The sequence below is a fragment of the Carassius gibelio genome, chromosome B8, assembly GCF_023724105.1.
Source record: "Carassius gibelio isolate Cgi1373 ecotype wild population from Czech Republic chromosome B8, carGib1.2-hapl.c, whole genome shotgun sequence".
NCBI lineage: Eukaryota > Metazoa > Chordata > Actinopteri > Cypriniformes > Cyprinidae > Carassius > Carassius gibelio.
The window spans coordinates 8,320,590-8,342,263 of NC_068403.1; the positions used below are offsets into that span (position 1 = coordinate 8,320,590).

The following is a 21,674-nucleotide window of genomic DNA, read 5'->3' on the forward strand; positions in this document are numbered from 1 at the left end:
ACATTTTAAAATACTCTTAATCAAACTACAGTTACAGTTATTGATTATATGATTACACATTATTCACACAATAGCAACAAACTATTTATAGTTTCTTGATTCTTTCTAATTCCTCTTTTTTTCATCTTTGACATTTTCCTTTCACTTATACAGGTGCTGGTCATATAATTAGAATATCATCAAAAAAATTATTTATTCCACTAATTACAAATTTCAAATGTTTATTTCTTTTAATTTTGATGATTATAACTGACAACTAAGGAAAATCCCAAATTCAGTATGTCAGAAAATTTGAATATTACTTAAGACCAATACAAAGAAAGGATTTTTAGAAATCTTGGCCAACTAAAAAAGTATGAACATGAAAAGTATAAGCATGTGTACAGCACTCAATACATAGTTGGGGCTCCTTTTGCCTGAATTACTGCAGCAATGCGGTGTGGCATGGAGTCGATCAGTCTGGCACTGCTCATGTGTTATGAGAGCCCAGGTTGCTCTGATAGTGGCCTTCAGCTCTTCTGCATTGTTGGGTCTGGCATATCGCATCTTCCTCTTCACAATACCCACAATACAATTTTCTATGTGGTTAAGGTCAGGCGAGTTTGCTGGCCAATTAAGAACCGGGATACCATGGTCCTTAAACCAGGTACTGGTAGCTTTGACACTGTGTGCAGGTGCCAAGTCCTGTTGGAAAATGAAATCTGCATCTTCATAAAGTTGGTCAACAGCAGGAAGCATGAAGTGCTCTAAAACTTCCTGGTAAACGGCTGTGTTGCGAACTTCCTTTGACCTCAGAAAACACAGTGGACCAACACCAGCAGATGACATGACACTTTTTTTTTTTAATTTGAATTTTTTGATGAATTTACTTTCATCAGAGAACATAACTTTGGACCACTCAGCAGCAGTCTGGTCCTTTTCGAAGCAAGGCATTTCTGACGCTGTCTGTCGTTCAAGAGTGGCTTGACACATGGAATGCAACAGCTGAAAGCCATGTCTTGCATATGTCTGTGCATAGTGGTTCTTGAAGCACTGACTCCAGCTGCAGTCCACTCTTTGTGAATCTCCCCCACATTTTTGAATGGATTTTGTTTCACAATCCTCTCCAGGGTGCGGTTATCCCTATTGCTTGTACACTTTTTTTTGCTTTTACATCTTTTTTCCCCCCCTTCGCCTCTCTATTAATGTGCTTAGACACAGAGCTCTGTGAACAGCCAGCCTCTTTTGCAATGACCTTTTGTGTCTTGCCCTCCTTGTGCAAGGTGTCAGTGGTCATCTTTTGGACAACTGTCAAGTCAGCAGTCTTCCACATGATTGTGTAGCCTACAGAACTAGATTGAGACCATTTAAAGGCTTTGCAGGTGTTTTGAGTTAATTAGCTGATTAGAGTGTGGCACCAGGTGTCTTCAATATTGAATCTTTTCACAATATTCAAATTTTGAATATTGAAAGCTATTCAAAGATACTGAATTTGGGATTTTCCTTAGTTGTCAGTTATAATCATCAAAATTAAAATAAATAAACATTAGAAATATATTAGTATGTGTGTAATGAATGAATATTATATACAAGTTTCATTTTTTGAATGGAATTAGTGAAATAAGTCAACTTTTTGGTGATATTCTATTTATATATGACCAGCACCTGTATACACTCAGAATGTCCAGTTTTGATCAGTCACTAGTCAGGTGCTGCACAACATCTGGTTTACAAAAATCAGGTTTAAGAAGTGTTTCAACATTTAACATCAACTACTGTTCAACACGAGTTAAGACAAAAGTAATTTAAAAGTAATTTAAAAGTAATCTAAAAGAAGTCTGATTACGTTACCTAAAACGGATTATTATGGATTACATTACCAACTACAATTTTTGTCATACAAATTAAAATCCATTCCTGATTCCAAATTGCAAGTAATATAGCTCTGTGTGTGTGTGTGTGTCTGTACTATCTATATATATATATATATATATATATATAGTTTTTTTTACCTACCACACAATAAAACATGGGGGACAAATCACAGATCTGCTGTTCAAAATATTTGGGTCAGGATTTTTTTTTTTTTTTTTAAGAAATGTATACTTCTATTCCACAAGCATGCATTAAATTGAGCAAAAGTGTCAGTAAAGGAGTTTTTACATTGTTACAAAAGATTTATAGTTTAAATAAATGGTGTTGACTTTCTGTTCATTAAAGACTTCTGGAAAAATGTATAGTGGCTTCCCCAAAAATATTAAGCAGGACGACTGTGTTTCTTAAGCAGCAAATCAGCATATTAGAATGATTTCTGAAGGATCATGTGACACTGAAGACTGGAGTAATGATGCTGAAAATTCAACTTTGTCATTGCAGGAATAAACTACATTTTAAAATGTATTCAAGCAGAACAGTTATTTTAAACTGTTATAATATTATTGGTTTTACTGTATTTTTTTATTAAATAGTTTAAGAAACTTTAAAAATCATACCAGCCCCAAAAATATAACTGATAGTGCTGAAGTGGGATATGATCCATGTATTGAGACCAGATATCTTAGAGATCTCTTAAGATGGGCTCTTATGACTTTGGCCAGTGAGCATTCACTTAGTACTAAGTTTCAACCACACTCTTGTACTTGCCTTCTCTTTCACTCTCCTTCACTCTTAATCTCTCGTTTCCTCTCCCTTCCCTCATTCTCTCATGGTCAGGGGTCTGAGGTTAAAAGCCACTCTTGTCACTCATGGTTTTCCTGCTGACATCAGCCACTCACCTAAGAGAAAGAATAAGGAGAGCGTTTTTCCTCCTTTTTAAAAGAAGGCAATAGTTGACACAGACGTGGAAAAGCACTCAAGTTTAGAGGAATGTTCCTGCATCAGCGTGGCAGATGACACTAACAGGGTTACAGGAGTGCCGCCCCTTTCAGCCCTGCAGCCTCCTAATGGGGCACAAATGCAAGCCTGCTGCTCAACTACAGATGCAGCTTGCACATCGAGTCTTCATACATACTGTAACAATTACTTTAAATGTACGAGAGAGTAAACAGGACTGGATTACGTTTTTAAGGTGGCATGTTACCTAAGAACTGGTAGCAGTGTTATAAATAATAATATTTTGTAATATTTTGTTTTCATTCTAGTTTTAGTAAGTCATTTTAGTAATATATATATATGTCTAAAGTTATGTTTTTATTTCAGTTTTAGTTATTTATTTATTGGCTTGGCATCTAGCTGAAATAAACCGTTTTTATAAATATTTTATAATAAGTATTTAGAATATGTAGTTAGTATTTAATAAGTATTTTTATTTCAATTCATGTTTTTTATTTAATGAAACATTTTTTTATTATGTTAATATATTAATTAATTACCTATGACTACAACTACCCATAACTAACCTAAAACGTAAAATATTATATTATTAAATATTAAATTATAATTTTATTTGAATCAATTAATATAGTTCTTTTTTTTTCTATTGACTTGAGAAAAGAGTCACATTTCCCACTAGAGTACTGTTCTATCAGTGTGTCTGACTGACTCCCTTGCAAAAAATGCAAATATACCCAACATTGTTTATATTTTTTCTTGTGTTCACTCTCCCTAGCCTCAGCTTGTGAGTTTGCAGAAATAGTTGAGCTACTCCTGAAGGCCGGAGCTGACCCATCAATCAAAGATCAAGAAGGCTCCCTTCCAGAAGAGGTGACAGAGTCTAGCGATATCTCCTCTCTCCTGCGCCAGTACACTGCTCCCAAAGGCTAAATCTCACTCTGTGAAATCTCACTCCAAAAATCAAACCAAACCCACATGATCAAGTTAAAAGTTCATGCAAACTGTGCTCCTCATCCACATGGTACATGCCTGCGGTCAAACTGACACTAGTTCCAGACCTGAACTCAATCAGTTCAGCATTCTAGAACTATTATCATTGATTCCATTTGGCTCTGAAGCACAGTTGTTATACTTTCAAACAGTTAAGTTCAGACAACCTGTCCTCCCTCGTCCTAGAATGATACATTCCAATGAATGTGTTAATGTTGTTACTATTAAAGACATGGAAACACACAATGGTGTCTCTTTTTTTTTTTACTTTTTTGCTACTTGTTTTAAATTAACCAAAAATTGGTAAATGTAAAGCAATGCGCCAATTATTATATAAATTATGTAAGTGATTCCAAAACTGGAGGGAATTGAGGTTTGTTAAGCTAAGCCATACACATTTCTTTCTGATTTAATGGATATTAAAACCTCTTTTTGATTCTCAGTTTAGACATTAAAAAATGCAATAGTTACAGTACACAAAAATTTAACAATTTTAAATTTTTAACTGCAGAGGATCCACTTGCTCACCAGTGGATCCTCTGCAGTTAATGGGTGCCATCAGAATGAGAGTCCAAACAAATGATAAAAACATCACAATAATCCACAACCAATCCAGTCCATTAATTAGCATCTTGTGAAGCGAAAAGCTGCCTTTTTTTTTTTTTTTTTGGAGAAATCCATCAAGGGGATTTATCTTTAAACTAATATTTCTGGTCAAAATCCAAAGAGACTCTCATTCTAAAGGCGCCCATCCACTGCAAAGAATTCTCTTGTAAGTGGTAAATGTCTCCAAATCTGTTCCAATGAAGAAACAAACTCATCTACATCTCGGATTGCCTAAGGATTAGTCAATTTTAAGGATATTTTCATGTGTGGGTTAATTATTCCTTTAATAGTAAGTGTAGCACAATTCTATAGTGCATAAGTTGTTCTACTCATTGGTCTCTGGAGGGTAACCTCTGATCAGTGCCTCCTTTCTGTTATCATAGAATTTTTGGTTGGTGAAGCTTTATTTGAATTTTTATGCTTTAAAACAACAAATACACTGGGTGACTTTGTGTGTTTTTTACATTCTCCAATCCGCCAACACATATTAGAAATCCTCAAAACTCTATTTTACCCAATGCTCTACAGCTGATAGACATTTGTTCAAAAACAATCTCAAAGTATGATGGACTGAATAAAAACAGGACTCAAGTGGAGGAATGAGAAACATTGGCCGGGTTTGGGTCTGTAGAGCTGCATCCCTCCTCGAGGGCAAAATCCTCTGTCTGTCGCTTTAGATATTCTATAGACAGGCAGGAATTATGGTATCGGTTTGTTTGTGAAGGCTGTTTGTCCCTTATTCCGGTAATTTCCATAAATCTGCTGGAGTTGGGGGAGGCTCAATGCCGCTGACGGCATCCTCCATGGGCTTGTCTGCACGACAGTGACACTAAGCCCATTACGTTTCCATTATGTGCCTCAATTTCCCCCTGAGCTCTTCACTTTTGACACGGACTCCTCTAAAATCATGTCCCATATTGCTCAGCTTTCTTTACTTAACGTTTATGCATTTTTACAAGTCGCCTCTCTGGATGCTTCCCTAACACCATTAGTGGCAGATGGTGGAGGTTTGTTACTCTCACTCGTTCCCTCTCTCACTGGCTGTCCCTTTCACTTTCTCTCTTTTTGTCGGTCTCTTTCTCTATTCAGCCGGTTGTCCAGCTTATAAATGGAATGGCATGTACAGGGCTACTTCTAATGCAATGCTTTACTCCACCCTCACTTAGAATTTGCCAGCCAGCAAAAAATGCTGAAAAATATCCCACTAATATAAAAAAAAAGGTAATATTTTTGTAGACCAACGCGAACATGTAATTACATTTAATGTCACCGACAACCTATATAGTTCCATTTAGCCGCTTGTTAACAATGGGTTTACTGATGTATTAACCAGAAACCCATAAAAAAACAAGCGATGGAACTGAAAGAGCTAAAATGCAAACTCAAAGGTTTTGCATCATCCCTGCAACTCTTAATAAATAGAGTGTCCAAATTGGCACACTATGCAGTGCACTTATACACTGTGTATACTTATGCACTATGTAGGCTTCTTAACCGCGTAGTGTATGAAATAAGTAAGCTTACTTAGGAGACGCTGAGTATTATTACATTTCAAACTGGATGGTGCATTGACCAATCAGAATCAAGAATTCCAGAGTTCCAGTCAATTAAAGGCCAAGGTCAATCTGATGCATTGAGTAGGCTATCAATATGAGCACAGCTTCTTTATTACATCAAATGCAAATGAAAATACTGCCCACTAAGTTACACCTCTACAGTTATACTGACACGTGACCATTTGTCCTTGCAAAATGACCCTTTCTTTATTTGTATGGCTGTTGAATTAAAATGCCAAACAAGATGCCAGTGAACGCCATCATACACGAGAAAAAATAGCCGGTCTGTGCAGCCCAGATTACATTTAAACTGAATAACTATTTGCATGTTAATTTATTCCTTCTCACCCGGGAGGCTGGTGAATCGTTAGCTTCAGGAAGTTCGTAATAAAAGCTCGCAGATCGATGATAATGGCATTTGCGCGTGTGTTTGTCATCTTTGCAAAAGCAACAGTGCAGGAATTTGCTCCGATTTATATGTATACTAGTGCTGTAAGTGGCGTGTAAATTATCCCAACTGTCTTTGTCGCTGTTTATCTTTGTAAGACTGAACTATTAAAGGCCGAACAGTAATGGCCGCGGCAGCCCCAATCAATGGCTGAGTGAAATCAGCTTGTTTGTGGCGCGTTTCTCTATTTTATTTTTTCCGGTTTTTTTTTTCATAAATATTGCTTTCATACCATTAAATCGATACGTCTCCCATGTTTTCCACTTAAGCACAGCCTAACGTATAACCTAACCTTACTAACACATATTAAATGTGTTGTTTTAGATAACACATTTTGCCTCTTTTATGCAATGGGATATTTCAGGCAATGGATTTGTCGATACAATACACCAAACGTTTAATAGCACCTATAGTAGTGTCTATGCATGATATATATATCCGTAAATAAATAGGCCTTCGCTTTTTTTTTGGTAAATGGAATGCGCATTCCCATTCAAGTGGAATCCACATATTAAAATGCACGTGTCCTAATTGTAGCCTGCTGCATCTTTTGTCTGTTGTGTTTTACTCACAGTTGTGTTTTCTGGCCGTTGAGAACGTCAAGCAGCCTGTTTGTCCTCATTTCACAGAGCAGTTTACAATTAGGTAACATTTAGAGGCTTAGGGAAGGTTTGACCAAACAGCAATCTGCTCCAGTCTATGGAAGCAGAAGGATGAGCGCGTGGAAACGGCGAACAGATGTGCGTCTGATCAAAGTTCCACATGTTTGTGTGTGTGGCGGGCTTTGCAGAAATGTTATTCCTTTGTTCCCGTGCAACTAAAATGTAGTATACACATAGATATTTTTTTGTAGTTAATAACCGCGAATTGGTTTGTTCAAGTGCTACCGCCAATTTACAAAACAAACAACAACAAAAATGGTATTGCTTGGAATATGCAAAGTGCATATTACAATTGGGTAATTCAGTTAGAGCCCCTCATAAACACTTAAAAACCTTGCTTGGTCAATTCCTTTTGCAACCAATTTCCAATTTTAATTGAGATGACATCATTAAACATGGTGACGTCAGTAGTTGAGTTTAACGACTTTAAACCAGTGCTGTGATATTATACATTTCTTATATATATATGTATATATATTCTGTGTTATACTAAGCTGTTTATCTTTACATTCAAGATCAATAAAAGCATGTAAAGTAAATAAAAAAGAACATTGCAGTAACCCAAAGACAATTCGGCTTTATTTCTCCATATAGATTTGACTGTACACAATTCATACCATTGGACAGAAGGCATATAGGACTAAATTCAGTGCTCTTTTTTTCTTTTTTCTTTTTTTTTTCAAAGATCCATAGCAATAAATAGTGCTCATGAAACAAGACTGTCGACACTGTTTGAGACTTTACAAAATTTACAGCCATTAAGACTCAACATAGATTCAACAAAACATATTTCTGAGTGGTTATTTTTCTTTTTTCCATGTTGCTCTTTGTTAGCTTATATGTTCACTCTTTCAGCATAGCTTCATCTTAACTCAGTTTTCCATTATGTGGGTCAAAATTCTGCCACAACAAATTTTCCTCATGTTTACAATTATATCCCCAGTTTTGTAGTTTTACATCAACTCACTGCACTCTCCCATGATCAACCTCTTCATAATACTGACATATGTACCCATAACAGGAATAAATAACACTAAATCCTCATAGTTGTTGCTTAAATGTGTCAAATAAGAAAAAAAAACTACAGTGTAAATTTCCCTTTCACATGTTTTGCTTGATAATAATTGATGAGGCCATTAAGGTACTTGTGTCTGTGTAATAGAACTTGTCATCTGTTCTGCTATCCATTTTTGCTCATGAAGCAATGAGTACGAAACAAAAATGGCAATTGTAAACAAAGGTGTTTTGATGGTTTAAAAAACCTTATCAATAACAAATAAACTGAACTGTAACGGAAATAAATATTAACTTTAATTGTAATCTTTTAAACTATATATTTTGTTTCATTTTGCCCCAAAATATGTGGAAAAAAAACACTAAACGGACAGGGACCATTGACAACTCAGAGCAGTGCATGCGGATTCATCCTTATTAAAAATAATTTTGATCTATTCTTCAGACCTAATGTGAAGGGCCATCTCTAGTAGAGTCGTTTAGAAAGTTTCAACCATCAAAATCCCAAACCCTTGTAAGTAGGAAAGATACACTTGTGCCACTTGTTTAAATATCTCCCCTTGTTCGGTGCGCTCCTCTTTTTCCTGTATTCAGCCTGCCGTGTGCAGTCGAGGAGGAATATACAGTAAAGTGCGTCGCCATTTTGAATGTGGACAGTTCTCTTCCTCATTCGGAAGCATGCATGGACCCTCTTGTTCTCAAAAACATGGTGGATCGTGATTGTTTTTCCAGGGTGGTCTGGGGTTTGAACGCCATTCGCAGCTGCACACCATTTCATGCTGGAAATCGTCCAATCCAGTTTTGAGAACAATGAAAAAACACGAGTTATAAAATTATGATACAGAGCAGACATTCCACGGTGGGTTGCTCGTATCAGCGCGCCATTCAGCAAAGTCAAGCCACCGTGTTAAAGTAGGTGCTGTTTTGGGCCTCACTGCACAAACGTCACCAGTTCTTGGAAAGACGTCTATAAAATCTTCAGATTTCTTGTCCATAGTACCGCACTTTCCATTATGACCTTTGACTTCAGAACTGGGAGTGGTCCATTTCATCAAGCCACGAGGCAGGGCTAGTGGGGAAGTCTGGGTAGCCCGTGCTGCTTCCTGTCGACAGGTCAGAGGTGGGTCCGCCGGCCATTGCTCTCAGAGCTTGACCTACATTAGGCTGACCGCCCTGACCCATGATGCCGTCTATGTTGAAGCCTAAGTTGTTGAGCAGCGGGGTGTGGCCTGGGAGGGAAGTGATGGATGAGGGGGACTGTGGCAGGCCGTAGGGACTTCCTGCCCGCAGGTCATGGTATGGCTGCCCACCCCCCTCCAGGGAGAAGCTCCCGTTAAGCATGTTGCCGTTCGTGACATCTCCGACGCTTCCATACAAGCCGTTAGCATGACCAAGGTCTGACAGGATTTGGTCTTCTGTTGGAAAGAGCAGACAAAATCGGTTTCAAGATTTTCCAAAAAAATACAGCTGTACTGAAAATACATTTTCGCTCAGAAGTTGATAGTAAATATCACAATTATTTAGAAATAATGGGCAAGTAACATTGGATTAAATGTGAAATTTTGAGGTTGAGAGAATGAGTAGTATTTTTTTGTAAAAAAAAAAAAAAAATTTAATCTTATAAAACTTTCTATTCTTCAAACAATCCTGAAAATATTTTTAACAAAAATATTAAGTAGCACGACTGTTTTCAATATTGATAATAATAATACAATTTTTTTTTTTTTTTTTTGAGCATCGAATCAGCATATTAGAATGATTTCTGAAGGATCATGTGACACTGAATACTTGAGTAATTGCTGTAGAAAATATATCTTTGCCATCACAGGAATAAATTATATTAAAAAAACTTACTGACACCAAGCTTTTGAATGGTGGTGTATAGATGTTTTTACACATAGAAGAAGAATTGTAGTTATGACAAAGACCTCATTAACACGGGGGTTACATGCTTCTGGAAATATCTGAGCATTTGTGATTTACTCTCCGTACACACAGGAGCGCAACCAGTCTCTGTTCTTTCAACCACACAACAAAGGCCCTGTGTGCTTTCTCTCTAATCAACTAAAAGCTTCACAAATTTTATAGCGTTTGTGCATCGCTGCTTTCATTTTGCATAAACATGGCTCTAGACTTTTATGAATTCTCAAAACGGGTTGACAAAAATGAAATAATCATAAAAAAACAGCAGAACCAAAAACCTCATTTGAATATTCCAAACAATCCACCAAGTGGAATATTTTCAAAAGGAAGGAAATGAATGATTTAAGGGAAATAAAAGAAGAGAGAGAAAAACAACGCAAGGCATCATGGGAGATGTAAACAGACTCACCTCTGAAACTAAGTTCGCTATCGCTGAGTCCTGCATCATCAGCTGAGCTCTCCTTCTCCGTCTTACTGGACCCTCGATTGCGTTTGACGCTTTTGTAGAACTGACCCCAGCGGTGCCGACCAGCGTCCTTCTTCAGCCGTTTCTCTTTTGCTCGCCTGTTTTGAAACCACACCTGTGGACAGACAAGCCTGAGTAAAGGCACCCATTTAATCATATAAAACACTTGAGCTTGAAGTCTGACTTATAGTCTGACCTGCACTACTCTCATGTCCAGCCCCGTCTCTGAGGAGAGCTGCTCGCGCACATGTCGTGCAGGCTTAGGCGAGTTCTTGTAGGCGCTTTTGAGCGTCTCCAGCTGTTTGGCTGTGATGGTGGTTCGTGGACGTTTTGCTCCTGTCTCTGAATCATCTGTAACAGTCAAATTTGAAGAACTTTAAAATTTTCATTACTGTGCTGCCATTGGTTGGTCAAACCGTGCCACTTATTTGTGACCCTGCAGCACAAAAGCAGTCATAAGTAGTATGGGTATATTTGTAGCATTAGCCAAAAATACATTGTGTGGGTCAAAATGATAGAGTTTTCTTTTATGCCCAAAATGATGAGAATATTAAGTAAAAATTGTTCCATGAATATATTTTGTAAATTTCCTACCTTAAATATATCAAAACTACATTTTTGATTGGTATTATGCATTTCTAAAGACTTTCACTTTAAAGGCAATTTTCTCAATATTTAGATTTTTTGCACCCTCAGATTCCAGATTTTCAAATAGTTGTATCTCGGGCAAATATTGTCCTGTCCTAACAAACCATACATCAATGGAAAGCTTATTTATAGATTACATTTTCTTTTATTTATTTTTTTACCCTTTTGTGGTCCAGATTCACATTTATAGATTTATTTGCATATTAATATGGAGAACTAAATATTTTTACTGTACTGTTTATTATTCTCACCAAGGCTAGATTTTTTTGAGCAAAACACAGTATAAATGTATTATTTTAAATAGTATTTAGTGCCGGCAACAATTAATTTTGATTATTTGCATCCAAAATAAAAGTTTATGTACATTATATATGTGTGTGTACTGTGTATATTTATTATTTATACTTTATATAAAGACACACACATTTGGTATATATTTAGAAAATATTTACATGTATTTGCATGCACATATTTATATTTATATAATTTAAATAATATATAAATAGATTTAAAATATAAACAAAACGTATTTATCTTAAATATATTCATACATGTGTGTGTATTTATATATAAATAATAAATATAAACAGTACACACACATATATTATGTACACAAAAACTTTTATTTTGGATGCGTTGCCCAGCACTAATATTATTACAATTTAAAATAACTGAAATACATTTCAAAATAGTTGTGTTGTGTACAAATTTTTGTGGAAACCATGATAAGTTTAGTTTTTCAGGATTCTTTGATGAATAGAAACTAAAAAATAAAAGAAAAAAATCTATTTCAATATCTAAAATCTTTTATAACATAAAATACTGATCCATTAAGCAATAAAACAGTCAATTGTTTTCTAAGGAGTTCATAATATTTTAAATAACCAACTTCTGAAATAACTTTCATAATGAAAAACACAAGCATAAAGGTGAAAGGTAGTAATAGCAGGACTAAACCGAACTCAAAAAAGTGAATGAAAACACTTAAATTCAACTAAACTGATTCGCTGTTGAAGAAAGTGAAGCAAATTTCTCAAACATGAGGCAAAATGTCAGGAGCTCATCTATTTTGAGGTATGAGTAAGTACGAGTTTGTGGGATGCTTTGAGTGAAAGTGCTCACACATGGCCAGTCGATACTCTCCTGAAACTGTCACACTGTGGTGGAAGAGGGAATAAATCTCTTCTGAGAATGGCATGCCAGTGCGAGTTATTGGGGCCCTACCGTAAAAGTGCATTGCATCACTTAATATAATCAATCAACAGCTCACAGAAATCTCCATAAATACAGTGTGAGGGGCTTTCAGAGGCAGATCCATGAGAGGTCAGATCACCGAGGGGCTTAATATGCCAGACTCTGAGACCCCACAAGACTGTAGTTAATGATGATTTTGTCTCCTTACTACCATCCTGTTGCCTCCTCTGATCTCTCAGTGTCTCTTTATAATTTTAAAAGGAGAAGTTAATTACACCATCTCCACTCCTGAACTTTGCTGTCAGAATGATTTCCAATTGTGACAGAAAATCCAGCAACGTGGGCAAAGTCTGGGACAGTGCTTCTATATACCACAGCCACTGTCTAAAAACATTTTAAATGCCAGTTCAGCAAACAGCCACTATTCTCAATGGGTCAGTAGCAACTGGCATAACTCATCTATATAAATATTAATATATTTTTATTAAAATGTCATCTATCTATCTATCTATCTTTCTATATGTGTATCTATTATCTAACTAATAAAAAGTGAATTCTTAATTACATCGTTCTCTAGGAACATAATTTCACTGTTTTTGCCATGTTTTGTTCTTTAAAACATTCCATCATATGTAATAAAATTACAGAACTTGATATGATTTAAAAAATAACATAAAAAATATTCAACGGACGATTAAAAATATATATTTAAATTACTTATTGAGGGTCGAAATCCTAATGTAGGTAAACTCTCAGTCTCAGTCACTTACTGAGCAATGGTTTTTACTTCTTTCCCTAACTTGCCATTGTTTAAAAACAATCAAGAATAACTGCTGAATAACTGCTGCATATTTCTGGAATTCTGATATAGACTTCCGACTGCTTTTATAGAAATACTTCCTCAAATTAAAACACAGATGTGTAACAAAACTCAATATATATTGCATAAGATGAGCGGTACAATTGTTGGTTCCAGAAGGTAATTATTTATTCTGATCTGAAGATGACAGCTCACCATTTTGTTTGGCTGTTTCGTAGTCCTCTTTGCACACGAGCCTCCCGTCCTCCATGAGGTAGAACTCATCACCGGTGGCCAGCTGCCTGCTGCACATTACACAAGCGAAGCAGTGAAGGTGGTACACAAAGTCCTGAGCTTTCCGGACCACCTGCGTTGGGGGAATCCCCTGCTGGCACGATGCACATTTTGTCCCAAAACGCCTGCAAGTACAAATATAGACACTTCAGTTTGATACAGATTCAGATTCAGGTATTAAGCCTTAATTACCAGCAAAAGCAGCCACAAAGACATGATTCCTATTTTCCGTTGAGGCGGTTTATAACCATTTGTTCAATGATTTTCACATAATTAATACATTATTTTATGCCTAATCCATATTCCAAGGTTACAATTATGGCCAATAACAGAAGCAAAAGCAAACATGACGCAGAAGTTTTCTATATCTATGGGTGTTTTGCTACATCCAAACAGTGACAGAATATTACAGATTTTGAGAACAAATGCTTATTTACAAACTTGTGTTTATGTTCATTGACATTAAATTGAGTATTTTTATTTTTATTCTAAGAGTTTGATACATTTTGAATACTTCTTTTTGCCATTAAATATTAAACATTGACATTTGACTGGTTTTGTAATTTGATAAGTGCATTAAAGCTGATATATACATATATAATATGAAAAATGTTATTTTGTGAAAAAAATATTTTATAATCATGTATAGAGTATATATGCATGTATATAAATATGTTCATTTGTACATATACCTATACATTTTGAGAATATTTTTAAATATTCAAATGATAATTAGTTCAAAACATAAGTATTCAAATATATACAAATACTGTACATCAAATATATATAAATGTATCATGTTTTAATGCTACCTTTTGTTATTTTGATAAGTGCGTTAAAGCTGATACATATATCATTTGAAAACATTTTCTTTGTGAACAAATCTACGGATGGTGGAATATAACTAATCATGTATAATAAATCATATTTTTTTTAATTATGTTAAAATAAAGTTTTTATTGACATTTTTAACTCGCAAAGTTATGTAATAACTTTTTCTGTTATTAAATGTTAAAATGAACATTAGTTAAGATTATGTAATGATGTAAAAGTATTATTCATTCTTAGTTCATGTTAACTTATGTTTTTAACCAATTTTAACAATTAAAACCTTATTGTAAAGTGTTACCCAAACTTGTTTTAGGGATTAAGCATCATTACATCTTGAATTTTCCTATGGCTATTTTCATAAGCAATCGTTTTATAAATGCAAAGGCTGTGATAAGTTAACAAAAGCTCAGAATACTATAGCAGGCATTTTTCTTTGTGCTTGTCATGTCCCTGGAGTTGACAAATGGTCTTGATCAATGTAGCAGAGGCAAAAGGATTCACAGGAGAGAGAGAGAGAGAGAGAGAGAGAGGCGACTGAATGCACATACAGAATGCCCCATAAAGCACTGAGTCAGAATAGGCTGTAAATCACAGTGTGAATACTCCTAAATAAACCCTCCTTTAACTTAACCAAGGTGAAGTTTTTGCAACATGAACTGGAAGGCCAGCCCCCGCCCCCTCGCCTGTGAACCACCAGCATTTGCTCCTCCATCCCCCTCTCCATCTTCCTCAGCAGCACCACCACGGTCTTAACATTAAAATCCCTTCTTTTGTCCCCACGGGCTTGCTAATAAAGTTAGCCTCCACTCTGAGTCTTGCTATAGCGTTTTAGGTCTCATTGAAGCCTGTGACATTAAAACCTCTCAAACATGATTTGGTAAAAGCCACTACTGATCCTGTTTTGGATAAAAGTCAAACTTAATTTCCTTCCTTAAAGCCAAGAGGAAAATCCAATCGCTAAAAAAAAGAAGAAAAGAAGAAAGAAAGGAAGGGAAGACACAGGAAAGATGAGTAAAAAAAAATGCTAAGTTGCTTTCTTGTGTTCTTCTAAAGCACTGGGAATTGAATTTGGGAACATGCGGTCTTTGCGGCTGAGTTCCAGCACACTGTGCTTCCTAACCTGACACAAGAAAAATGAAACACTGCACTTTATTAACCATGACAGAGAATCTATGTGCCTTTCCTTGAACATACTCCCACACACACACACACACACACACAGAGAGAGAGAGACACAGAGACACAGGCTAGTGCCAAACAGCACTAAAAAGCACAAGGAATCACATGTGAAATGCCTCTGTGTGAAGAAATTTGACAAAGCTTTTGTCTGAATGTTTTATGTCATGCTCTCCAGTCCTTGATAATTCATGCAGCCAATATAGTGACCGAAACAATGTCCAACATAGAATCGAAATTAAATAACATCTCTCATCATATTATGTCCAATGATGTACTGGACTACATAAGATTTTGCTCCATTAATGACTTAAAATACACATTTATTTAATTGGATAAGTAAAGGTTGAATGTCTTCTATTTGTTTAGCTATGTGATCTCTATTTGTCATACTCTAAAAAGAATTAATATTCATAATCGCGTCACATTTTGCTTTGCATACATCAACAAGCTTAAATGTGCTTAAGGTATTTATGATTTTATTGTTTAGCTTCATAAAATGTATTAAACAAGAATAAAAAAGGGAACTGGATAGATAGATAGATAGATAGATAGATAGATAGATAGATAGATAGATAGATAGATAGATAGATAGATAGATAGATAGATAGATAGATAGATAGATATGGGCATAAAACATTGATATAAGATAGATACTGATGGTGGGGAAAGGTAAATGCTAACAGTGCAAGAGAACATGGACTCACTTGAAGAAATCCTCTTTGCAGTAGACATTCCCCGCGCGAGAGAAACACTTGTCTGCTAGGAGCGCGTGACAGTCGGCACACTTGAGACATTTTGAGTGCCAGTGTCGATCCAACACCTTCAAAATAAACTTATCCAGGATGTGTTGACTGCAGCCTGCGCACTGAGGGATCTCTGGAGAAACACATGCACAGAAAGCGATTTAGGTCAAATGTGCCTAATGAAATGCTGAACTTGGTTTAAACAATATTTAGATAAAGTAACACTTTATGAAATTTCTAATAGGTTTAATAATTTTAAGTCAATAACAAATATGGTTGCATTATATAATGCTGACAGTCCTTTAGGTATTACACATTCAAATATACAGAAATGTCCTGACATTACGCTTCATACTTTATATATATTCCTTTAATTGAAAAAGCTATTGATCTGTAGTAATCTTGGGTAGGCCTATAGAAGCAGCAACGATCATATTTAAAGTTCTCAAATACGTACGTACAACCTTCTGTTGAGATGGAAGAACATACTGGGGATACCTTTACTTTTTAAACATGTCATTAGCATTTAATATTTGTAAAAAGTAAACGACATCACAAAAAAAAAAAAAACTGAGGAAGAATGATGACAACAGCATTGAAAAAGACAAGAATAAAAACAAATAAATGTATAGCCTATAATAATATCATGCGCATGGAATTGTTATAATAAATAAGACTTGTATAAAACAAGTTAAACAAATAGTATTTAATATTAAAATATATAAATGATAATTATTAGTGCTTAATAAGTAATTAACGGACTTCAGAGATTATTGTGAAAGTAATTTGAGGACTTTCCGCAAGACAACCTATGGGGACCGGTAAACGCTGGACAGGTGAGGAAAGGTGTCCATTTCATGGTAAATAATCAATATCCCAGAAGAAAACAGGCGAGGACAAGAGGACATTGAGGATAAAATCATATAACTGGTCCATCGATCCTTTAACAGAGACAGTTGACAGTCACTTCAATTACTGTTGCTCAAGAACAAGTGCACGAACAAAACAAACACACAAATCAGAAATCTTAAACCAAACAGAAATAAAATGCAATTGATATTATTCCTTAAAATAGAGGAAATCAGTTTAAGCGTTCAGAGAACGAGAGGAATACTCTGTATAATTTCTTCAAATCACAATATCATGACATTTAATATCGATATTTGACCTCTGATCCTCTATTCTTTCTGTCGACAAGTTCTCAAACGTGCTGTTTCAATGGATTCAACAAAAGCCAGGATTCTAATATGACGCAAGAGGATAGTATTTTTTTTTTTTCAAATAAATAATTTTAATACCAGCAGGTGCTAAAATCCGTAATCACCTGAATAGCGTTTTATGCGTAGTGTAAACGTGCGGCAAATGTCTTAAAGTTCATCAAAACTGGCCTCTACAGCAACCATATAGCTAATAATATCACAATGACAGAGAACAGTGTTATCCACAAACACCATCAACACTAAAACAATGCTAGAAAACACTGTAACATAAAATACAGACATACATCAAATAAATGAACATAACATCAAACACACACACACACATTTTCAACGTAATGCAAACAAATGTGATTCTGTGAATGACGTTTACTAATAAAATAACTAGCATTTTTGTTTGGTTGGTTTTTACAATTTTACTTAACACAATATTTTACCGTAAAATTGTACGAGTTAAATATGTTAAAATTGCCTCAGTATATCCTATAGTATTTTAAAATATAAAATAATGTTATGTTGATTTAATTTACAGGTAATTAAGTATTTTTACAGTAGCATTTTCCATTCTTGTTCCGCTGAAATGACTGCTGATAGTGCTGTGTGTGGTGCTGAAAGAACAGCGCCCAGCGCAGCTTCACTCATTCAACCGTCTTCAGCTTTTAACGCTCATTTAGTCTGAGGAATCTATTTGCTTAGCCAGTCAGTTAAAAGATGGCTACCACAACGTGCCTTCATTTCACTTCAAAGTATGCATCTGAAATATACCAATTCACTTTTGGTTTGTCTGATACTGGTTTTAAATCTTTGTTTTATCATTCAACGCTTTCTCATTTAAATCTGGTTGTCGTGCTTCTATTTTCGAATGTTTTCTTTTAAAAAAAAACATATGTTGGTTTTAAAGCACCTTATTCATTTGAATAATAATATTTAGATCCATACCGCAAGAACAGATTATTCTTAAAATAATCCTCACTTAATCCATCATTTACACGACAAGGGGGGCTGAGTAGCAATATCTTTTAATCTACTATTATTTAATGAAATTAAGCATTCGCCACTGACAGATCTATATTGCCTACTTAACCTTTTGACCATTCTTTAACAAATTAATAAATAAATAAATGGTTCGTTTTCTTTCTAATTATTTTCCAGCATTTTTATCAGTGTTCAGTGAAATACAGTTTGATATTTTATTACGAACGGATCTAGTGACTAAAATTATGTTTTCTCTTTTTTTGAAAGAGGTAGAAACCAAGTCTGGTTCAAACAAGACGAGGTCCATCTGTAGATTTCTGAAGCAAGACTGTGAATAATTAGGTCAGGAATTTATCAAATTCAAACTCCATCTTGATGGTGAGATCAGATTATATAGGCCTAACGCAGATTAATTTGCGACTGATAAAGACCAGATGCGAAGATAATAGGCAATGCCTTTAAAAAAAATTAAATGTTCGTGTGGGCCTACTGTATCTAAATGGTTTTATAATCTCTTCTTCATTGTGACAAATAACATGGGATACACTCTGCCACATTTAACCACTGCATTATAGAAACTCGGATTAATTGTTTTTTTTTTAAGGATATATATTTGTTTAATTTCTAGCACCTAGACTGTTGTTCCCCAACCAACCAAACTTGTTAAAAAGATGCAATGTAACTGTTGTAGCCAGCTGTGCGATCTAAAATTAGTCTGACTAATCAGAAATCAGTCTGGCTATATATATATATATATATATATATATATATATATATATATATATATATATATATATATATATATATATATATATATATATATATATATATATATATATATACTGTGATATTATAAATCTACACTTACACCAGACAAATTTTTACGATGCTATTGTGTGAATTCTGTTGCAGAAGCTCAGTTACGATCATATTCAAAAAGAACATTAATCTGTTCTCATCACAAAATAATATTTGGTAATCTGATAGACTCGAGATTAGATCAGAATTTCCGATTAACGAAGTATATGCTATAGTTAAAGCTATTTAGATTAAAATAATAATATACAATATGTCTGAATTGATTTTACCACCCAGATAGTGGTTTACATATAATTCCCCAGTGGAGTTTAATTAAAAGCTACATATTATTTAACAGTGGTGGCCTGCAGACGCCCGGAGGAGGCCTGCCGATTTTCTGATGAACTAATCAATATAAGCAGAAGATAAAGCCCTTACGTTGCAGTGGCACTCCGAGGATGTCCGGCAGACCCTTCACCGCGCTCTCGCCGGGCAACACAGCCGCACTTTGCATCATTTTCATCCAGTCCGAGAAAACGCACACATGCACCCGCTCGCGGAGGTCGGAGAATCTCAGATGTGCGTAAAATAATTGTTCTCCCCGGATAGTCTCCTTTTACAGTCCTCGCGCCTGTGGTTATCCTCGTGAAATAGTCGCGCGTGAGTTCGAGCTCGTGCGTTCTTTCGCTGTGTGTCACACAAACCGCTTGATTCATTCACACTGCAGGGGCGGCCCTGACGTCACATCCCCGGGGGGCCAATGGGAGGCGTGGACGGGAGCGAGAGGGGCGGGAACTTCTTCGGCTTGCACTCTCAGGTGAGCAGAAAAAGCGATAAGGAAGTGATGAGGATAAATACGGTGCCGCGACTGAAACCACAGGATTTGAAGTGTTTTAAACAATTGTGTGACATGGCAGGGGCCAGTCAAGCAAGTAACGTAAATATTAGGACTACGTGAATATTTAACACCTAGTTTCATTTCAGCGTTGCTTTAGTTGATACTTATATATTGAGATGTAGGCTTCTGTAGCCTGTTTAGATATAGCCTAGCTAGACTGTAAACACAAGAATAACAAAAAATACGTAAAATATTCGTAAATCCTGTAAATTGATTGCTTGTAAGTTAACTTAACATACACTGTAAAATAAAATAAAAAATACGTTACTAGTAGGATAATAAAATGTTTTGCTGTATGAAATTGTAAAAAATAAAAGAATGCATTTACAGTTATATTTATAGAATTACAGTTATAAATTATCCCCACATTCTGAGAAAATGTATATGTAGAAGGCTATAGGCTACTCACTGTAAGATAACTTATACTGTTAAAATTGCTTAAAAATATGTAGTGAATTCCATTCATGCACAGTTACATTAGTTTACATTTTATTTAAAAGTAGTTGGTTTCTTTTTAATCTAATCTTTTCATCAGTCTACATGTACACTTTAAATGGCTGAAATTAGCTCTCATAATTTCGCCCTGTTGACCAGGACAGTTCGCAGGACAAACACACTCAACAGTGCCTGGAATACGTTTGTAAAAAAAAAAAAATACAAACTCAAGTGAACCTTTACTTTGTTTATCAGCAGTCTCGACACAGTCGATCCTGACAGGACTCATTTCATTCGAGCTTTCTCCCTCCGGAGAGAGCGGAGTTCAAGCGAGATGAACTCAATCTTCACTTCCAATTCTCTTCATGGACAGTATAATGCGGCGCGTGAGCTCGCGAGCTCTGACAGTCACCGCTTCATGAAAACAAGCTTCAGTCTGGAGCAGTCAGTCTCTCCATCGTCAGTCTGGCTGCTTTTCGTAACCTGTATCATGTCTGTTTTGAGTGTTTCGTTATACCCCACTCCTCTCATGCACATTTTTACAACTAGCCTACATCAAAAGCACGTTTTTATATTACAACATATGGTTTTCAAGCTCTGTGAAATGCTGTAATCAAGAAGATACAGTAAACGGCTGATGCGCAAAAGGCAAAACTGTGCATATAGGCTACTGTAATTTGTATTTTTTTATTTTTTAAATAAAAATTAGGTTCGGTTATTTCAAATGGCAATTCATTCTATTAAATTATATCAGAATGCATTAATTCTACCTACCTTCTTACAAACAATTCTATCCAACACACAACACTTAACTGATTTTATATCTCTCAGACTGCTGGTCAGTCTTGTTGAAACCAGTTAATGCCATATTTCAGAACACCAATTAAATGAAAGGCAATTCTTCCACTTGAGACTGGAGGCACACAAAGTAACATCTAAAACAGATCAAATCGTCTCGTGTATAGCTGCACGTACGTATTTCAATCCCTGATAATCTTGCTTGCCTGATGTAAGAAAAAAAAGTGTATAAAATTATAAATCATGGACAGCTATATGTTACAGGAATATGTAGGCTATATAAGACGTGGATGTCATCAAAGTCCGATTATCTCAAGTTTTAAACCCCGTCCACAGTCTTGCTTAATGGCTCCAGTGTAATTTAGTTACATGAAAGTGATCATCAAGCT

The 21,674-nt window shown here is 35.5% G+C and overlaps 2 protein-coding genes across 2 annotated transcripts in view; one reads left to right on the top strand and one right to left on the bottom strand.

The window, feature by feature from the left end:
• acbd6 (acyl-CoA binding domain containing 6) overlaps window positions 1–4,047 on the top strand; it is a 33,037-nt gene extending 28,990 nt beyond the window's left edge. Inside the window, exon 8 of the mRNA XM_052564172.1 lies at window positions 3,587–4,047. Within this exon, the coding sequence (XP_052420132.1) occupies window positions 3,587–3,741 (155 nt within the window). The 3' untranslated portion in view covers window positions 3,742–4,047. The remainder of the gene's footprint in view (window positions 1–3,586) is intronic.
• A 3,376-nt stretch (window positions 4,048–7,423) lies between these two features.
• On the bottom strand, window positions 7,424–19,830 carry lhx4 (LIM homeobox 4). The gene is made up of 6 exons (XM_052562830.1): window positions 19,593–19,830; window positions 16,126–16,297; window positions 13,334–13,536; window positions 10,673–10,827; window positions 10,420–10,591; window positions 7,424–9,502 (listed from the first exon to the last, which is right to left on the bottom strand). The coding sequence occupies exons 1-6, from the start codon at window positions 19,675–19,677 to the stop codon at window positions 9,114–9,116; spliced, it is 1,176 nt and encodes a 391-aa protein (XP_052418790.1). The 5' UTR covers window positions 19,678–19,830; the 3' UTR covers window positions 7,424–9,113.
• Between the last annotated feature and the right edge of the window lie 1,844 nt (window positions 19,831–21,674).